The sequence below is a fragment of the Ceratosolen solmsi genome, unplaced genomic scaffold, assembly GCF_000503995.2.
Source record: "Ceratosolen solmsi marchali unplaced genomic scaffold, CerSol_1.0 scaffold63, whole genome shotgun sequence".
Lineage (NCBI taxonomy): Eukaryota > Metazoa > Arthropoda > Insecta > Hymenoptera > Agaonidae > Ceratosolen > Ceratosolen solmsi.
This window is the reverse complement of record NW_011948437.1, coordinates 2,065,504-2,085,840: the sequence shown is the minus strand read 5'-3', so window position 1 is coordinate 2,085,840 and position 20,337 is coordinate 2,065,504. Positions and strand designations below refer to the sequence as shown.

The 20,337-nt window shown below is 35.9% G+C and overlaps 1 protein-coding gene across 1 annotated transcript; it reads left to right on the top strand.

Moving 5' to 3' along the window:
- The first annotated feature begins 11,595 nt into the window (after nucleotides 1-11,595).
- LOC105365243 (homeobox protein vab-15) lies at nucleotides 11,596-14,671 on the top strand. Its single transcript, XM_011503352.1, has 3 exons — nucleotides 11,596-12,354; nucleotides 13,941-14,119; nucleotides 14,204-14,671. Exons 1-3 carry the CDS (start codon nucleotides 11,823-11,825, stop codon nucleotides 14,426-14,428), a joined length of 936 nt encoding a protein of 311 aa, XP_011501654.1. The 5' UTR covers nucleotides 11,596-11,822; the 3' UTR covers nucleotides 14,429-14,671.
- Nucleotides 14,672-20,337: the final 5,666 nt, after the last annotated feature.

Sequence of the window (20,337 nt, the reverse complement as noted above, 5' to 3'; positions counted from 1 at the left end):
ATTGACACGTGAAAAACAAATAAAACATTGGCCCTATATCATGAATCTGTCAAAAATTCTATGAGATATACAAGCCATGAAGTATGTTTTCGCCTGGAGGCATTAAAATATTAGAAAAAGCACGTGTTTAATAGTCTCGAGGAAGCTATTCGAAATTCTGGTATTCGAGAAGCGAAGGAGATACTGTAGGCGATGAGACCGAATGCGTAGAGTTAGGGGGCGCAAATGCAGGCAATGGAGAAGTGGGGAAAAAGCGATAAAAAAGAAGGAGCGCAATGGTGCTAGAGACACAAGTTTGTTTTTGGAAGTCTGTATTGCTTACAAATGTCCCGTCGTAAAAAGCGAGCAGTGCGCTCCTAATGAGTCTGGTTTGTTAAAAGATGTCGTCCTTTTTTACGCCTCGGCTGCTACCGCGGCGCCCGCAACTCGCGCAGATTTAGCCTGTAGTAGAAAGCTCCATTAGGGCCGACCGGGACGGTTGGGCCATTCGAATACTTTCGCCCCGGAATCTTAATGTTTCGACGTTCGCGGAAGGATCTTACAAGTTCACCCGGAACATCCTTCTCCGAATCGTCGGGTATCCGATTGCAACCCCCACCGACTTATTACCTTATCACTCTCTTCTTTAATTCAGGATTATCGCCAACAAATACTTTTGAAACTGTTTTTATTTATTTTTCCTCTATTAAGAAAATAACCACCTATAAAAAACATTACTTTCAACACTTTGTATTTTCGTTATTTAATTCGTTATATTTAATTCTTGTTTATTTAACATTTATTAATTTAATGAAATTTGCCATTGAACAACTGACTTTTCGTTAAAAATTTTTCTATTTTATTAACTTTTTTTGTTTATACCTTGTTAACATAAATTTTTATAATTATTTTATTTCTTAACTGAAACATATATTACATTTGTGCTGGATATTCATTATAATAATCAAAATATGTAACAAATCAATTTATTTAGGGCACAAACTTAATTAGTTACAATTACATATTAATATAACGTGAAAGCAAAGAATTCTCAGATTTTATTTGAAACGATATTTTCCATTACAACAAACATAATTTTATCCCTCCCTTTTTCAAATAAAACTAATCAGAAGATATTTAGATAAGAAGTAAACAGTAAGTTTTGTTTTGTACTTTTCCTTCTTTATTCGACAACATTTTATTTCTTTTACGATATATAATGCAAAAACAACTTTGACTTAGTTAGCACAGCTTACATTTTTTTCATAAATTATAAATAAAAAACATTTTTGCTATTTTTTATTTACTTGTTATTTGGCGGTATTGAGAATTTTACTGCAATAGAATGTATAAAGTAGTTTAATCGGTAATACTTTCTTAACGTTATTAAAATTTGAAAAGAACTCGTTGTAAAAATTGAGGTTGCAATCAATACGATTTTAATAATTATTTCATCCAATTTTCATTTACCGTATGAAAATGGAAAAAGTAGTAATAAAAGGAATTTATAGCGTTGAAAGAAATTTGAACATTTGTATTCTAACGAGCAATGATGTCTGCCATCGAGTTGCAAGTACAACATATGTATTTAGAATTTTATTTTCATAATCTACTGCTTATTATTACAAAACTTGTTATATATATTTTTTAAAGCTTTATATAAAAATATAATAAAGCTTATATTGATTTTTTTCATACTCTTTTTGTTAAGTACGATAAAATATGTAATAAGTACATAATTTGTTGCAGCGTCAAAGAAGTGGAGCAAGAAAGGTAATTTATGTATCATTTATTAAGAAACTATTGTGGTGCAAATTCTCTTAAAAATTGATTATAAAATTGGAAATACTAACTTAGATAATCGATTAAGCAACGGGGCGAGAATTTCATTAGTCAAAATTACTGCTTGAATTCGATACCACTATCTTATTTTTTAATATTTCTTCATATTTTCAATAAACTTTTTTGATTCTTCAGAAAATGTACGTAAATGCTAAAGCATTAATAATGGATTTACATATTGGAAGGATATAAGTGCAGCTTTGAATGTTATATATAACGAAGCGTGCACGACAGAAATATAAATATGCCATAAATCTCGCTTTAGCAATCATCTTTAAAAAGCCAGTGGAACAAAACCACACCCTCGAAAAGAGGGAGGAAGTGTCGCATATACGGTAAAGTCGGCGACATTAAGCGTTTCTTTCGAGGCCCGATTTCAAGCCCTAGCGCCGCACATATTATATCCTTATACAAGCTTAATAACATCTTCCTTTTTCCTTCTTTGCGTTCCTTCCTTCATAATTTATTAATGATCTTTTTTTTATTTATTAACCACTTAGTCGAGTAGAGTGAGTAGAAAAACTTGGACATCTTGCGCAAAACTAATGTTTTATTTTGATTGATGATCTCGAAAATCATTATAATATCTTTCATCATCGATCTCCATCTCTGTAGACAAGACTAACTTGCACCGTTTATCAACCATTTTGATTTTTGTTCTTTTAATAACTTTACTTATTATGTAAAAAATCGTATATCCGGTTATTCAATGCTCCAGCACTTTATTTTGGAATAAAAAAAATAGTAAATTTTTTAATGACGTATATGAGAACTAATTCGAATTGTCTTCCTCGGCCATTGAACAAGAAAATAAGCGAAGCTGTTCCTTCTTCCCATTTATTCTCTCTCTCTCTCTCTCTCTCTCTCTCTCTCTCTCTCTCTCTTAGCGGAAGCGATTAAAGGAAGGTCTGGAGCCAGTGGCGAAAAGGGCAATTTCGTGGCGTTTAGTCAAGCAGCACCAGCGATGTGAATGACGATGAGCACGTGCACAGTCTAAGCCACAGGAAAACACCGAGTTGATGCGAGTTGAGTCGTGATGGCGGGAGGGGGAGAGGAGGAGAGAGAGAGCCGGCGCGTTACGCACGACGGCAAGCATAGACGCCGAGGCGCTGCTTTACACTTAACTACAGTCGCATGGCGCGCACGTGTCGAGGTGTCGACTGACTCAATCCGCCCTAGCCACTTTCATCGTCGTAGCTATCGATATTGACCCAAAATGGAAAATACTGGGTCTCTCCTCTTCACCTTCTTTTCATTTTCTATCCTCGGTTTTTAGGATACGACTGTAGATGAAAATTCGCGTACACATAGAAATTCAAAGTGACTATAAAGAATGTGCATTTTATTGATTTTAAAGGTTCTTTCTAAAAGTATTGTGGATCCCATTTCCTTTTAAGGTACTTAAACGTTCTTTTTTCTTAGTATTTTTAGTGCTCGGTTAAAGCAACAGCAATACAAACACGCAGATACTCTATTGTTACTACTGGTACTTGACAAGCGAAGTTATTTATCCTATTTTGTGACACATTGTGCAAGAAATTTTTTTCTGATTTAATATAAAAATTTCAAATATTTTGTCATGGAAATTTTAATTAAACTAATTTAACTCCATATAATTGTTATTATTCGAATACTTCACGATCGCTTTATTATAAAATTATTTGAAAATCTATAATATTTAAACAATATTGATTTACATGTGATGTGATGTTAAAAGCTTGCATGTAATAAAGAATATTCAGTTTTATGATTTCACTAGGTATTGCATATTAATTATTTTTTTAATTCAATAGCTTCAAATTTTTATAGTTTTTTTTTTTAATTTTTTATCTTTATTTCTCGTGTAAAATTATTATCCTACAAAAGTTTAGAAAATTTTCAAAAAATAATCTTTTCGTGTAAATCGTTTGAAAATGCTTTTTTTCTTCATTGAAGTTTTTTTCATTGAATTGAGTTTTTCTTCATTGAAATGACGTCTATTCGTTTGGTTATTTAATTTTTTTTTTAACTGGACTTAATTCTTTATGCACCTAAATTATGTATTTGTATCTTCTACGTAAAGTTTTGGTATATAAAAATGAAAAGCAATAGTAGCGAAAAACACGTCCTATTAAATTATACATGGATAATGCAAGTAATAATAATAGCTTGATCAAGCGAGTGAATAAGATAAAAAGACAATATAATAAATAGTATATAAGGAAAAGAACTTGGCAGCTAATTAGACATATTAGAATTTAGAAGTGATGCATAAGGAAATGGAACGATAAAATTGGCAAAATAAAAAATGAAAGTAATAACGCCAACGTAAATTGTAATACAAATGAAACTTACGCTTTTTATATACGCCATTGGTATATATAAATAATTTATGGTATTAAAAATATACATAACATGCGTCTATGGATATATATGTGCACGTGCATCGTTCACTTTTACAAAAAATGAAATATTTAGGCTAAATGGCTGCTTTTATTCTAAATGACTTTGAAGAATAGAAAGAAAGGCTGGGGAGTTGCTGCTGAAACTCTTCCCCTAATAGGTGAAATTTAATGAAGGTATAAAGCGCGTATGCATATATCGATCCGATAAGATCTCTCTCTTCTCTCTCTTTCTCTCTCTTTCTCTCTTTCTCTCTCTCTCTCTCTCTCTCTCTCTCTCTCGCACTAACCCACTTTCCATCTATCTATCTCTCACTCGTAAGTGCGCGCACAGACTGCTCAACTGCTCGCACAGCAGCGCACAGAAATAAGATGTCTTCTTTTGCAGCCGAGAAGAAGCATTGGCGTGTTTCTCGTAAAGCGGCGATTCAGCTCGTTTGTTTCAGATTCCTCTGGGAGTTCGCCGCGATGCGCTTGTCGAGCGACGAGCAGAGGCTATTTGCATGTTGGGCGCATAAAAGCCGCAGGCACGAGCAGCTCTCCAAGCCCTCCGTTACTCGCTCGGCACTCCTCTCTCCTTCCCATCCTCACTTTACCCTTCTCGCTGAGCTACGGCCATCTTCCACTCGCCCCCTCCCCCGCCGTCACCGCCGCCAACGAGTTCGTTTCCCGGCTTTTTGCCAGGCATCCGTCCAATAATTGAATATCGAAAGGAAAGAGCGAGGGCGCACGCCGCATAAAGGCGAGCCAGACGAACAAATATGAAATTCAGAAGAGGAAATGAGAAAATAGAAAATAGAAAGCGACTGACAGCCAGGCAACGACGGTGTGCGCGACGTTTTATTTGCTAGACCCCCAACTCCGTTTTCAACGTTTACATCTTCACTTGCGAGTTGTTAAATTAAATCTCTTTTATCTTTTTTTACAAATCCATTTTTAACAAACGAATCAATCGGGCCTTTCTACGAATCGCATAAGCTCTCACTAATACCACCTTAGTGCCATTTGAATAAAACATTTTGTTTCGGATAACAAGGCCCTTAGTTTGTTCCAATCAGAACTGCGACTAACAACTCTTTCATATTATTCTGCCTCGATTCGTCTCAACTGTTATTATCGTATTCCATGCGGCACGAGAAAGCGGTATATGACTGTTTCCTCATATTTTAGAACGAGACTCTGTCCAGTATTAGAGAGAACAGATAAGTCATAGCACAGATTATTAACACAAACTATAAATAACACCTTGTGACTTTATACTTAAAAACGTTAACAAATCCACCGAAGAATTAAAGATCGGCTAATATATTTTCGTACATACAAAACTTAATAGTTACTCAAATAGAGCTCGATTACAAATACTAAGCTAACATTATTATTGTTAACTTATTTTTTCAATTAGTTCAACGCTTAACATTGTAACAGTAAATACATTTAAATATTTATATTACTATTAATAATAATCATATTATACGTGATTATTATTCATATAACTACATTCAATACGTTATGATAAACATAAAAATATTACCTATTACAAATATACTCGCAGTATTACGGTCAACTACATAATTTTTTAAAATATTTTATGGGCTTTAAAGTATTTTGGAAAACAGTTATAATTGTTCTATAAACAAGCAGAGTGAATAATTTGATATTAAAAAATTCCAAAATATATGAAATATAATATAGTATATATTTAATAAAAATAAATGTTATGTTTATTTCCACATCCCGCATATAAAATATTTTAACAGTCTCAACATTTATTATTCTGAATATTTTCGAATTTTTGAATTCAATTTCTAATTAGCCTGTATAAGTAAATTATCAAATTATGAATTATTAATTATTCAATATAAAATTTGAATTGAAAGTATAAATCAATTAAAGAATAAAAACTTTAGAAAATTGTATTACGAAAATTACAAAGATTACATTAATTATGAGAATTAACAATTACAATTAAAACTATTGCTCTTCATTTGGACTAGTTGGGAGTCTAATTACAATAAATTGTAAATAAAATTTAAAGCTTTATTAGTTATATTTTTATGCTACATATGTATAGATAACAATTTTAAAAATCAATTAATTATTATCATGGTAAATAGATATTCGAAAAACAGATAAACACACGTATAACAGGGGTATAGGATTATATTATAGCGAGCCATCCTGTGTAGGTCTTATGCACGTAAGCATGTATGTATTAATCCCGATGTTTTAATTGGAGAAAATAATTGGAGGGCCATATCTTTAAATGTGTATTCAGAGCTCATATACGAGAAGCGTAGAGCGTGTAAAGCTTACATCTCTTTGTGTTTCTCGCATCTACATTTTGACATAATCGGCGGAGAGTACCAAAGGCAGTTAAGTACGCATGCGCAGTCTTGACAATCGAGTTGTGGCGAATAATTTTGCCTTGTTTAATTAAATTTAACTTTGACTGCCTCGATCCGTTGTCAGTACAGTATATCAATTGCTGTCTGCTGGCGTTATTGGCTTCCTTCAGACCATGTCAATTGTTGCCCGTTGTTGTGAAAATTAGACTGAACTTACCGAATCTCGTTTATAATATTTAACTAAATAGTTTTTCAATTTTTTCATAATATTTCCAAAAATTATATTTAATAGTGAACACTGTGAGCACATTACTTCTACCTTATGTTTTGATGCAATAAGTATTTGATGAACCATACTAACTTATTAAACTTCAAAATGGCTAATTAGTTACTGGAAAATTTTTAACAATGCATTAAGTTCAAGGATATTTTTGGCTTTTAATTTCACTAATAGTTTCCAACAATTGGTAATCTTATTTTTTTCTTTTATAAATAGTCAATGATGGTCAAAGTGATTTCAATGTATATTACCACAAACAAAAGCGACAGCGACCATTGTAAAAACTATTTATTGATTCGTAATAAACAGTTTAGGTACAACAATATTATCACGTAGTTCAAACTGTAATTCAAAACTTTGAGAGACCATTAATATTTTGTTTTTATCTCATATCTTGTTTCTTTATTTTAATAGTTGTTGCAATAATTTCTTTTTCAGCTTATGTGTAAAGGAATATAAAAATTAATTATTCTTATTATATATTAATTATTGAATATTAATTATTCGATCTAATGATATCGGTAAATAAAAAATTACAAAGATAGCATATTCAAAGTGTATGTTCTTATTTTATTATTATTATATTATTAAATAAATAAGTTGAATATTGATTGCAAAGTAAAATTAAGTGAAAAGATATTTATCAATCAAAAGGAAATAAGTCTGGAGTATTGATAATATTTAGGACAAAACTGGATTGTGTATTTTGTCCAATATTTCCTAGATTATTGAATTACCTGGATTAAGCAGATTTAAGAATAAAAGTTAGAATAGGAAGTAAAAGAGAGGTATAACTGGTTTTGGCAGAGAAACCGGAAATATAAGATCTTTATGTAGACTTAGATGAAGTTGAAAAGATAATATTAAAATGGACTTGAGAAAACTAAGGAATGAGCGAACTTTCTAGATAAATAATCTTAAAAGATATAATCATAATAATGATAATGATAACAGTAATTCACATGCATAGAAAATATTTTAATTTCAATTTGAGAAAGTATTAATAAGTTTATTTACTAATATATAGTTTTTCGTAAAATAATTTAGCCAGTTATTGAGAACTTCTATTATTTGATAGTTTAATATTCTTTGTCATCTTTATATTTCTTCCATGTAATAATTAAATGGCTACTTTGCTTATTTGACAATCAATCATTGTTTTTATAAAAACTTTATGATTTTACTATTACATAAAATATATATTTGGAATATTTATGGTAAAGCCTTAAAATTCTTATCTAAGCAATATGACATTAAATTTTCATTATCACTGTAAATCCTTGGTATTATTTACTAGTAAAATTTATTCTATATTTTTAATTCCTTTCTTAAAATCAATAAGTTATATTTATACTTAATAACATATTGTAAGATAAACAAATAAATATTGAGAAATTAAATTTCAACTATGCAAGTTCTTACTAAAGTGTTTCATTAAAAATTAATATTAAATATTTCTTTTATATAAAATTGAGTCAATAATATTTAATCGATCCTTTATCTTAGAATTTTATTTCGACAAATGTTAAATGAATCATGCTTTATATTATTCATTATTTGTTTTATGGGTCTACGCAAGTGTCAAATATCATGAAAGTGCATACAAATATTTCACCTTAATACAATATATATTTAGGATTTAGAAAATTTATTTTAATTGAAGATAAGAAAATTATTTAGAATTTAAATTGAGCCCGGCATTAACAAATAATGGAGAATTATATAAGCGGATGGCGCTTGTGCTTTTAAAAGTTATTTTGGGAACATGGAAACACTATGTAGATGAATTTAAAAATGATCAAGTGAGTTGAATTTAGCTGTGAAAAGCTTAAGTATGGAGACATTTTTTTAAGTCGCGGTACAGAGTAAGGCACGCGCTTGAGTAAAGTTCTCTGAGAATAGAAGATCTAATTTGGTAACGTATGCGTTAAGTTTCTGTGCACGCGAAAAGGGCAGAAAAAAAAGAAATAAGGGTGACCACCCTGATTGCAATTTTAAGGCTGATTCACTTTTCTGCGGCAACAGTTTTCTTCACTGTGCCACTCTCAGATATTTTTCCATAATAAAAGTTTTGTGATTTTTTTCGAACACTTAATTGATCACCCGAGACTTTCGAGTGTTTTAAATGCGATTGCGTAAATTCTCAAATGGAAGGCTGATTCGAGTAAAATTTTGTTAAGTAAATTGTAGAAAAGCCAATGTGAAAAAATTAAGATGAAAGAAATAAAGCTTTGATTGAGCTAGCATATATTGTCTTAAAAAAATATTATTAAAAATAAAAAGGCATTGGATAAAATGACAAGTTTTAAAAATTCTACTTGTAATTACGAACAAGCATTTCTGACATAATCTTTATGATGCCAATAATGAAATTTATGCAGAAATCAGAGTATACAAAATTGAAGCTAATTTCAATGTTTCTTGAGATGGAGAAAAGTCAACAACTGCGTTGACTAATTATCCTACTTGTGTAAGATCTCTAAAAAAAACTCCAACGAGTACTGCATTATAAATTCATACTAAACAAATATTAGAAGCCATTATTTATAGCAAGTTTTTCTATATTCTTATATTGTGAAATATATTGCAACAAGGATAGTCTAGATTCCTCAATTAAGACATCGTCTTATAGGATGTAACTTATTATCCAGCTAATTTGCGACATCATTAAAATTATTAAATTAATTTTTCAGTGCTAAGTAATTTAAAGGAATATCATCATGAACGTCTTTGATAGCAAAAAAAATGTTGCTATATATCGTATATTAAATAAATAATTTTATTATATGAGAATTTACTTATACTTCCAGAGATTGGATACGGAAATTAAAGAACTTCTGTTTTTAATTTCACTTATTCCATTCATTTTTCATAAACATCAGGTGTAATTTATCTAAATTCTACAATACTATATTAATTATAATAGTAATAGGCTTATAATAATGAGGTAATTAATAATAAATTATATTGTTACTAGTATTATTATATTAATGATCTTCAGTTAGTTAATAATGTATTACAATTTGCTAATAAATATGTTAAATATGTGACTACTTATTTCCTTTTCTTTCAAATTATATATATTTTTATTTATTTATTTATTACTTTACTAATTTTAAACAATTATTATATCTTTAATATGGTATTAGAATTTTACATTAATATAAAATGAGATTGCATTATTCAATTCAAGAAATACAATATTAAAGACTAACAATAATTTTGCTTGAAAAATATAATAAAAAAGAATTATTTATTTGCCTTAGCGAATGAACTACGTCAATATCTTCATAATAATATAAATTTGCTGTTTGTTTATAATAATAAAAATTTAATTTACAATTAAGTACTAGGAAAGCTTACGTGCATTCGATCGAGCCTTACCCACTCGTCTGATTTATTTTTTGTATATTACAAAGATTGACAAAATATAAATAGTAATAATATTTAAAATGTATATTTAAATATAAATGATACATTAAAATTAATAATAATTATTGTACTACAGAACGATCAGTGGTGAATTGTAATGGGCCAAATTTGAAAGGTGTTCGTGGAAAAGCATTAATTTACATATTGAAGATAATCTTAGTTGTTAGTGGCGATTTATAAAGAAATATAAAGAGACAACATCTTGGCTTCCGTTGGCAGTGTACGCGGACAAAGTTGTGAAAGCCAAGAGTCGAATACCGCATACAATAATAATTAGTAGGCAGTGATAAGTAGGAGTAACGAATGTGAAGAGCAAAAAAAGGAAATACCAAGTGAAGTTGGTGGATGGAGTTTTGAAGACAGACACCATTGTACCTCTACTTACAAATATAGCTATCGAGTCTTATGGGACTGTCGGGTGGTCCTCATTACGTCGACAAGTACAAGTAGCGCATCTCCCGTCCTATCTATTAAACGTATCATTTGGCTTGGGAAGCATCCAAATTGGAGCTGCCTGTCCTGGATGTGATGCGTGCTACCCTCCCTATGATCTACCTTCCGACCTCGTAACCCACGGCAATTACGCGCCCCGCTTGCTTAAATCGAGCTTTACCGTTCTTAAAAGCCGCGCTTGACGAATTTCGAAGCCCCGTACACTTTCACTGCAATTTTCCTGCGCCGATTATGTAAAGTGTTTCGAATCGGACGCATTCTTTCGTGCGTCCCAATCTATTGTTTGGAGGAGTCCCCAGCATCGCCTTTGTTTTTTGGATAATAGACTTTTACCATTTTTAGTAGATTCGAGCTGATGCGCCTAATTGGTCAATTACGCTCATTACAAACTCTACGGTAGCGAGGTAAGCGAGCGGCTAGCGATTAAATCGCTCCCTTCCGCCGCGGGCTCCGTGCTTCGAGACTCCCTCCTCTCCACGTGTACCGGGACGTTCACATTTGCATTCGAAGTGGGAGTCTCGTTCTGCAGACGGCAAAAAAATCCCTTGTCGCGCCTTCCCCTCGTTCGTTTCCCCGCGGGTGGAGTCGCGCTTTTAAAGAGCCCGCCCCTCGGTAGCGAGGTCACGTTCCGTAGGCTCCGCCTCCAGGTCGTACTCGTCCCCCACCAAACGAAAGGCCGCCGACGCGAAGCCAAGACACAAGGGTACCGTGGAACGTTATTCTTGGTCAGTCTGGCCGAGAAGCTTCACTCGAAAGGACGTGAATATTGTATTCGTGGCTCGTGCGCTCTTTCTCTCTCTCTCTCTCTCTCCATCTCTCTATCGTGTTCCCTTTCTTTCTCTCTCTCTCTATCTTACTATATATATATATATATATATATATATATCCCTCTTCACGCGCTCGCCCTTCGTCACTGTTACGTCCTCGTCATTATTCTCATTTAATCTGTGACGTGACTGTTTTGAGGACGTCGTCAACATTGATAAACAGTGCGCGTATTGTCGCAGAAATGAGAAGACTTTAAAAGTGAGTGAGTAGCAGGACAGCAGCGAGACTAGCTTCCGACTTACAGCACAGAGTCGGACCAGTAGCGCATAATCTCGCGCAATAATGACCATTCTCAGGATGACCTCGCCTCTGATCACGGCATCGAGCAGTCCCCCATCGGCCGACAACCAAGAACAGGCTTCGGCCTCACCAATTCTCGCATCCGCTCCGAGACTTAGCTTCTCCGTAGCGGCACTCCTCGCCGACGACTACCGCAGTCGACCTCGCGCCGTCAGCCCGTGTCCGACGGATCTACGCACCGATCCAGGCCGTCGCTACTGCGACTCCCCGGCAAAGGACTTCTCAGTACGGGGTCTCCAACACTGTCCAAAGTCCCCGGCGAGCTCGGGACATGTCTCCGACGCCGAGGACGCCGATAGCCTCGTCGACATCGAGGAGCTGAAAATTGCAGAAGGTAGTGCGATGCCGGGACCGGTGCGCCCAACCCCGGCTTATCTTGCTACGGGTTTCCCAGGACTACGTGGTCTCGCAGCCCTCCACACACCAATTTGGCCAGGAAGTCAGGGTGCGGTAGCCGCCGCTGCCCAAGCCAATTTTTTCCCCCAACACTTTGCCGATCGCACACCACTAAACGGCGCCTTCGGTAAGAACACTTTTCTAATTATCGCGCTTACGGATTATTTACACTAATGTAGAACTCGATAAGCATTAATTTTCCATTTCTTCATAATGTCAATGCTTTGATCAATTTCCAAGTCAATGTAATTATTCATTATTAATTGACATTATATCGATTTGCCGATCGTCGACTTATTTGGTTGGCTATAGAAAATGGCGTAGCGGAGCGTCGACTATCGAGAAAGAATGACGAGTTGCTCGAACATTCTTCGCGCGTTATATAATGGATAGTAGTGGGTGAGATTCGGCTTTCTGCGCCGTCGGACGGCGAATAGTCGCATACACTCAAAAACAAGTAAATCGGGAGGCTCTTGTCGACTCGACGATTATTTCCGGTAGTCGTTTAATGCATTTCATCGCCGACGAGAATAAACAATAGATAAACACAGGCCATCGTATTGACAGGCGTTCGCTTACGCATGCTCGACTAATACCACTTTAAGAAGTTATAGCTTGAGCCCGTAGAGCCTCTTGAAACTTTCGAGCGCACTTCCATCTTTTATCTCGAGGCAGTTTTATGGCAAGAATCGCTTCGGAAATATGCTCAACGGGACGAATCCACTCGAGAGCTCTTAGGGTGTGACTACATTTATCCGTAAATAAACGAGTCTCTCGCTCTTGTTTATTCGGTTTCGCGAGCGAACCTTTTGTCTATATCGACGGGCTAGTGTAAGGGACAGAAAGGGGCGAAGGGCTGGGGAGAGAAAAGAACGAGAACGACGAGGATATTAGGTTATAAAAAAAGTGTCTCCTCGATTGGGGAAAGATACGAGAGTCGCACCATTACGCAATGTCACAAAGCTCGACGGTAGCCTCGGCCATGCGGGGCTGGTTCGCGATCATCTCGTCCTTCGTGGAAGGAAAGTTATCTCAGCGGGATCAGCTAATTATTTCGAATGCGTTCCCGATCGAACCCGGATTAAAAAACGTCCGCGCGGCCGAAAAGGCCCCCGTCCAACGAAGATTCCGAGAGCCGAGACTAATTGGACCCTTAGCCAGCGATACAAAGACAGAACGCCAATTTGAAATTCAGAGCGATCCCCACCATCGTGAGCTACAAATCCGTCAATTGTCTCAAACCAGAGACCGAACTTTGGCCTGGAGTCTTTTCGGAGGGGGGGGGGGACAAGCAAGATGCCGTCGCTCCCATTGCTGGTTGAGCGCGGTGCAAATAACCGGAACTAATTGATGGTCCCGGCGTCTATTTCGGTAACCGTTTCTCTGTATCGGGAGGGATCGCGTAACCGACGGAAACACGTGAAACTTCGTGTTGTAAACACCGCGTGGACCCCGGAGCTAACAGCTGATCCCGAGCTAATTACCGGGATAATCAGCTCGCGCTTATCGAGCTCGTTCTATTTTGAGTGCGGTAATGCCGATCGATGGCTCTGGAATTTGCGATTACTCGAACTTAATGAGGCCGACCTGTGGTTACCCATCGCTCGCCGATTGCGAGAGAACTCGAGTAAAAAGCTGCGGTCGGCGTTATTTGCACCTGCGACCGATCCTCTCTTACATGGACATTCTGCTTTTACTCCCAAGGCAATGGCGAACTCAAGATTAAATGCAATCTGAGGAAACACAGGCCCAACAGAAAGCCCCGCACGCCCTTCACCACGCAGCAGCTCGTTTCCCTTGAAAGAAAGTTCTCCCAAAGGCAGTACCTAAGCGTCGCCGAACGCGCTGAATTCTCCTCCTCCCTCCACCTCACGGAAACGCAGGTAAGTTTTGACAAGCGAGTTCTGAGATCCAGATTTCTTAGACTATTCGTACTAGCTAATCATTAAACGTTCCATTCGTTGCAGGTGAAGATCTGGTTTCAAAATCGACGCGCCAAAGCGAAACGGCTCCAAGAGGCCGAGATCGAGAAGATGCGTCTCACCGCAGTCTCGCAGCATCACACGGCTCTGTACAGTTCACATCCCGGCCTTATGGCCACGGCCGGTCTCTACCCTTTAAGGATGTTGCACCCGGGCTTAGCCTCGGCTGCTCACCATACCGTCACTGGCCAACACCATAATCGAGACTGAAACACTTCATAAGACTGTTGCTCCCTGTACATAGGCCTGTAAATACATCGATCGATCCACGTCCTTAAATTCATCGTCAATCCTTTCGTCGAGTACATACTATGTATTAATCCTATTACACTATTATTAGTACTGCTAATACTATTGCTACTATTAATATTATCACACTACTATTATTACTATTAATGCTATCATTATTAATATTACAATCATTATTACTACACTCATCCGCCCTACACAATTATTGCGTTATTATTATTATTATTATTATTATTATTATTATTATTATTATTATTATTTCTAATATTATTGCTGTTGTTGTTGTTATTGATGTTGGTGCTGTTGTTGTTATTGTTATTATACTACTATCGCGACTACTATTACGATTACTACTACTACTACTGCTACTACTACTGCTACTACTACTACTACTACTACTACTACTACTACTACTACTACTACTACTACTACTACTACTACTACTACTACTACTACTACTACTACTACTACTACTACTACTACTACTACTACTACTACTACTACTACTACTACTGCAACTACTACTATGACTAATTCGACTAATACTACTAATACTATTACCACTACCACTACTACCACCACTACCACTACCACTACCACTACCACTACCACTACCTCTACCACTACCACTACCACTACCACTACCACTACGACTATCATTACTACCACTATAACTACTGCTAATACTGCTACGGTTTACACTGTTACTACTGTTTGTATTGTTATAATTATCATTATTATTATTATCGAACCTAGGGAAGTATGACATACATTGTACATTTACATACATTGTAAATACACACCTTTTTGAGAGATCAAAAAAATTATGTGGCCAAAATTCATGCTCGACGTTTTGGGATTTTCATTTTTGTATAAATGTAAACAGCGCTTAGCAAGTATGATAAAGTATTTAATAAAAAAAATATTAAGCAATGAACAACCACGTGTTATCTTCTCTGCTCTGCTCTGCTCTGATCTCTCTCTCTCTCCCTCTCTCTCTCTCTCTCTCTCTCTCTCTCTCTCTCTCTATCTATCTATCTATCTATCTATCTATCTATCTACCTAACCATCGATCAATACATCTATCGATTTATTCATCTATCCATCAATCTCCATCTCTATCTATCTGTCTATTTCAATCTCTATTCCCTTGCTCTTTATCAGAAACCGGCAGTAAAAGGCGCCGTCATTCCGTCCGACACTTGGCGTTCAGTATTCAGCGCCAATGGAACGGTAAAAAATTATTAACTCCAAGCACAGTAGGGCAAAGTATTTTGAAGCCGCGAGTGGGGCCCGGCTTCCACGAAAAGGAGTAAAAGCGAACGAAGGCAGGATTTATCGGTGACGTTGGAGCGCGGAAAGCGTGACCACAGGGGGAAGCTCGAGACGGTAGGTGCTTTTCGGGTCGGGCTGATCTCGCGGCGTGATAAGGAATTAGCTGAAGAACAGAGGCTCTGTCCGTCGGAACGCGTTCATGTCGCGGCATAAATTAGCCCAGGCAATTAGTTTCAGTATTGGTCGTCTCGGGCGACCAGCACTACCATCTTGATTAGAACCTCCGTCGGTGCGGAAACGGAGCGCGAGAAAAAGGCCCAAGAGACAGTAGCCGAGTTGTGTGTTTGCATAGAGTGCCGCAGTCGATACCGCCACCATCGGCACTGCCACTGCCATTCTCATCACCGCAACAAGCTAATTAGCGATGTTCACCGCGATATCAACGCCCACTTTGGTACTGAGCGCCTAAATATACTCTTGCTTTTTTGGTGAGACTGCCAATTCTTCTCTAAAGTTTTCATCTCTTCAGCTTTTGTAGAGCCGCTTGAATTTCGTTTATGTAATTAGCTGTGCTGTCGCGACTCGTTAATCCAGGAGCCGGTAATTGACATCTTGATTAACGCTTCGAGCGATGAACGTAGAATCAGGACGCACGCATTATTGAAAATTGACGTCGCTATTTTGAGGGAGCGGCCTTATCGTCGCTAAGAAAATTGCATAATGACAACTGCTATCGTTCTCTATACGAGTTATCGTCCTATAACAATGAAGTATAATTTCTAATTAGCATGCGCGCCTGATAAAATTTTCCAAGCACGACGCATCACTCTTTACAAGCTTCCCGGCTTGTTTCTGAATTGAACGACATATTTTTAATCCGACGTTAATATCAAGTTAACAGCTTGATATCAACAAAATTTTCTTGTAAAAATTACTCCGTTATTAATGAGAGAAAGTTCGACATTATTGTATCGTACCGCAGAGATCCTGTAATTTTTATCGTCGATCTTTATTATGACAAAAATTAATTTCACTTATTGACCTCATTTTTGGAAATGTTAATAGATTCTATCGAAAAGATGTATATAACTAAGCTTAAATTAATATGCTAATTAGGGGCTTCTTGTCAAAAATTCTTAATACCGCCAGTACGATATAAGAATATAATTTTATTGGAAATAATACGAAGAACAATTGCATGCTTAAGCTCATATAGCCTATGAATGTAAAATAAAAGAAATTTAAGTTATTTAATAGTAATGCTGCGTCATTAGGCAATGTAGTTAACGAGTGAACAATATATCCGCTCAAGACGATCTGGCTCAAATAGTTTATAACTTTTTTTTTCTTCCATATACAAATATAAATATTATCCCAAGAAAATGGTAATTTATTGTATGGAATAACAGTTTTATTACGTAATTAAATTCATTAAGGAACAATTACGTAAGTATCGTATAAAGAATACCGAATAAATAATATTGCGCGCAACGGGCAACAAAAAATTTACTTTCTATAGGTACCATTAATACACGAATAACTAGCAATTTGTTATTGTGCATAGCTATATCATAGTAGGGTATATAATAAATTAAAGTTGCCTTAAGGCAGGGAGTAACGAATCTGGAGCATTAACAATTAGTAGATCATTAACGTTCGTAATCCGCTTCTCCATGCATTCACAAACATGCACACTTGATATTTAATGAAACATCGATACAGTATCGTTCATTTATCACACATTAACAGATACCGAAGTATAATTTAGCCAGTACACGCTCTGCGAAACGTTTCTACTTTTCCGCACGAGCTCAACAAATATGCATTATGCAATCACCCGATTGTTTATGAAAATTGAAAATTGATAATAGCAGCTCGAGCAAAGGCAATAATAGAATTGAGGAGAAAAGAAAAATCGAGTGAGGCAGTTGGCAAAGCCAACGGTTCAAGCTAATTACCTATTGATTATCATCATCTCATCTGCGCGAGCAGTTAAAACCGCGGCTTGTCACGCGGCAGTTACCAATCGTTGATGCGCAGCACACGCACACTTACACACTCATGGGAGGTAAAAGCTTTATATTGATTAATTCAGGCCACGCATACTTTTTCCCTTGGATTCTAAAGTCTTTGTTAATCACGTGTTTGTTTGATTCGTCGGTTTCTTCGTTTTTCGTTTCTGCTGTACCGTTGGGAAGCAACGAGGAGAGAAATATGACCTGGAAAGCTGAAATTAATTTATTTGTTGGAATCACACCAATTGCTGTAATTAGAGCGTTAGTCACGCTTATTTTATCAGTTATCGCACGCGATCATCACGATTTAAAAAATACGTACGCCCTTCCTTGAGCCCGTCAGACTCTAAGCGTACAGTCTCACCATATTTTAACAATTTTGCTCGCTTTATCTTCACGATTATTTCGATACTTAATTGCTGTCGCATTCTCATTTTATTACAAGTAGTTTACTTTACAATTCCACTCGATGCAATAGAAAACAATCTTGCTTTATGGCGCACTTGCTTAATGGATGATTAAAATTAAAATTGAATCGCTTTGATCAAGTAGATACTTAATGTGATATACTTTCATTACCAAGGTTAATAGGATGATTGTAGCTTGGCAAAATGTCATGGTGAAGAAAATATTTCGAAATTACTATCGAAAAGATTAATTATAATGACGACTTAACAATACATTTATGATATGTTTGAAGAATATTCGCAGATCAATTCGATGTTACGAGCCGATAGTAAAGCCAATCGCGTTATCAGGGACTCGCGACCGCTGGAAAGTACGCATGACGAAATCAGAGAGATTGCATTAAATTGATTAGCGGGACTTATGCAATGAAAATTAATTATCCAGCGATAAATCGCTGGGACGTATTAACGATAGCGATAAAGCCGGGACGCGGCCGAGAGCAGGCGAGGATACAAATCGCTGATTATTTCGGGCTTTCAAGATCCTCGGTTAAATCGTCATGTCACACGCCCGAATAAACTCGTACGCATTACGCAATTAATAAAATTAGCAAATTTCTTGTACTTTATTAAATGAAATTCAACAGGATTCTTATTACCTAACTCCCTTTTATATTTTAAAAGTACTACTCGATATGACTGTCTATAACGACGTCAATAAATGATACATAAGCTTATGTTCGTCATATTTATCGCTTTTTTTTTTATTTATTTATTTATTTTTTTTAATTATAAATGTGTATACAAATCAGAAGAGTATTTCAACGAACGAACTATTCATATTCAGACTCATTAATCATTAAGAAGCGTACTGGTACTGATTTTTCAATTGCCTTTAATCACAATTTTTTATCTGTCAAATATAGTCTTAATATATATAAAAGCCGCAATATAATGTGTATTCAATAACAAGTCATGAAAGATATATTTTAAAGTTTTATTAATTATTGTTAATAACAACGTTACATTGCAGGGGTATCGTAGCCCTAATAATCGTAAGCCGTGATTAGTCGGGCGATTACACTTTCACTTTCACTCATTAACACTCTGTTCAAGTAAGAATCAGGCCACCTGCAGGTGGATCACATATTTTTGAGCGCTCTCGATATAAATAATATATTTTAATATATATCGAGCTCCACGGAATAATTTGTTCCATTGAAGATTTACTTCTAATGAGCTCTCTTATGGAATTGTTGAATATCGAATTACTCGCCCGCAGACATACAACTCCTTAAAAACTATTAAACAAAAAATTTAATTAATACATTCGTGGGCAGCATTTTCACATTCGACTCAATTAAATAAACATTAAAAGTAAATATTTATCGGCTCGTTAAATGTGTACAATTATTTTTGTAATTAAGCGATTAGCTATTTCATTCGTTCTTTAGATGGGACCGCGCTGAGCAAAGAAAAAAGTTACTTCTGACACTGACTCCGCTCATCGTCCATAAATACACGTTATTATTACATTGCTAAAGCGAAAGCGAAAGAAGTTTTTCTGAAAACACGAGCGCACCTTTGCATGAAAAATAATGGGCCACGACGAGAAACCTGTTGGTCTGCGTGGAAGCTGCGGATACCAGATGAATTGTGAGCCCCTGTATATTGGTGGGAGGGGGGGGGGGGGGCTGGGGGGGGGGGGGGGGGGGGGGGGGGGGGGTAGAGGGAGAGCGGATATAATAAATAAAGGCGAAACCATCTCTGAGAAAAAAACAACAAAATGCTACGCATTAAGAAAACTCGTGGTGAAGTAGCGGAATCTATTTTGTTTCAGGAACGTTTGCTAAAACACTATTTCTGTAGTGTTAAATGAGCGCAAAGTAGCAGCCCTTGTTGCAATCTCTAGGAGTTCGCTAGCACCAAAGTCCCCCTAAATATATTATCGCTATATGTTTTCGAACTAAAATACTTTGATTGGAGCAGTTCTTTGTTTTTGAAGACACGCACAATACATATGACAACTAACAACAATCAATATATGACAAAAGCAGCTTTATGTTTACGAGAGGTGATAAATAATTATAATCAAGATGCACAAAAAATATCCGAGTTTTAGATTTTTGTTCGTATATACCGTTTGAAAATCTGTTTAGAGTTTCATTGTAAC

What these genes read in the sequence shown, in the direction of transcription:
- LOC105365243 (XM_011503352.1), top strand. Translation starts at nt 11,823, where the DNA reads ATGACCATTCTCAGGATGACCTCGCCTCTGATCACGGCATCGAGCAGT. An exon ending in CGATCGCACACCACTAAACG is followed by an intron (nt 12,355 to 13,940) that starts GCGCCTTCGGTA and finishes TTTACTCCCAAG; the next exon opens with GCAATGGCGAACTCAAGATT. An exon ending in TCCACCTCACGGAAACGCAG is followed by an intron (nt 14,120 to 14,203) that starts GTAAGTTTTGAC and finishes CATTCGTTGCAG; the next exon opens with GTGAAGATCTGGTTTCAAAA.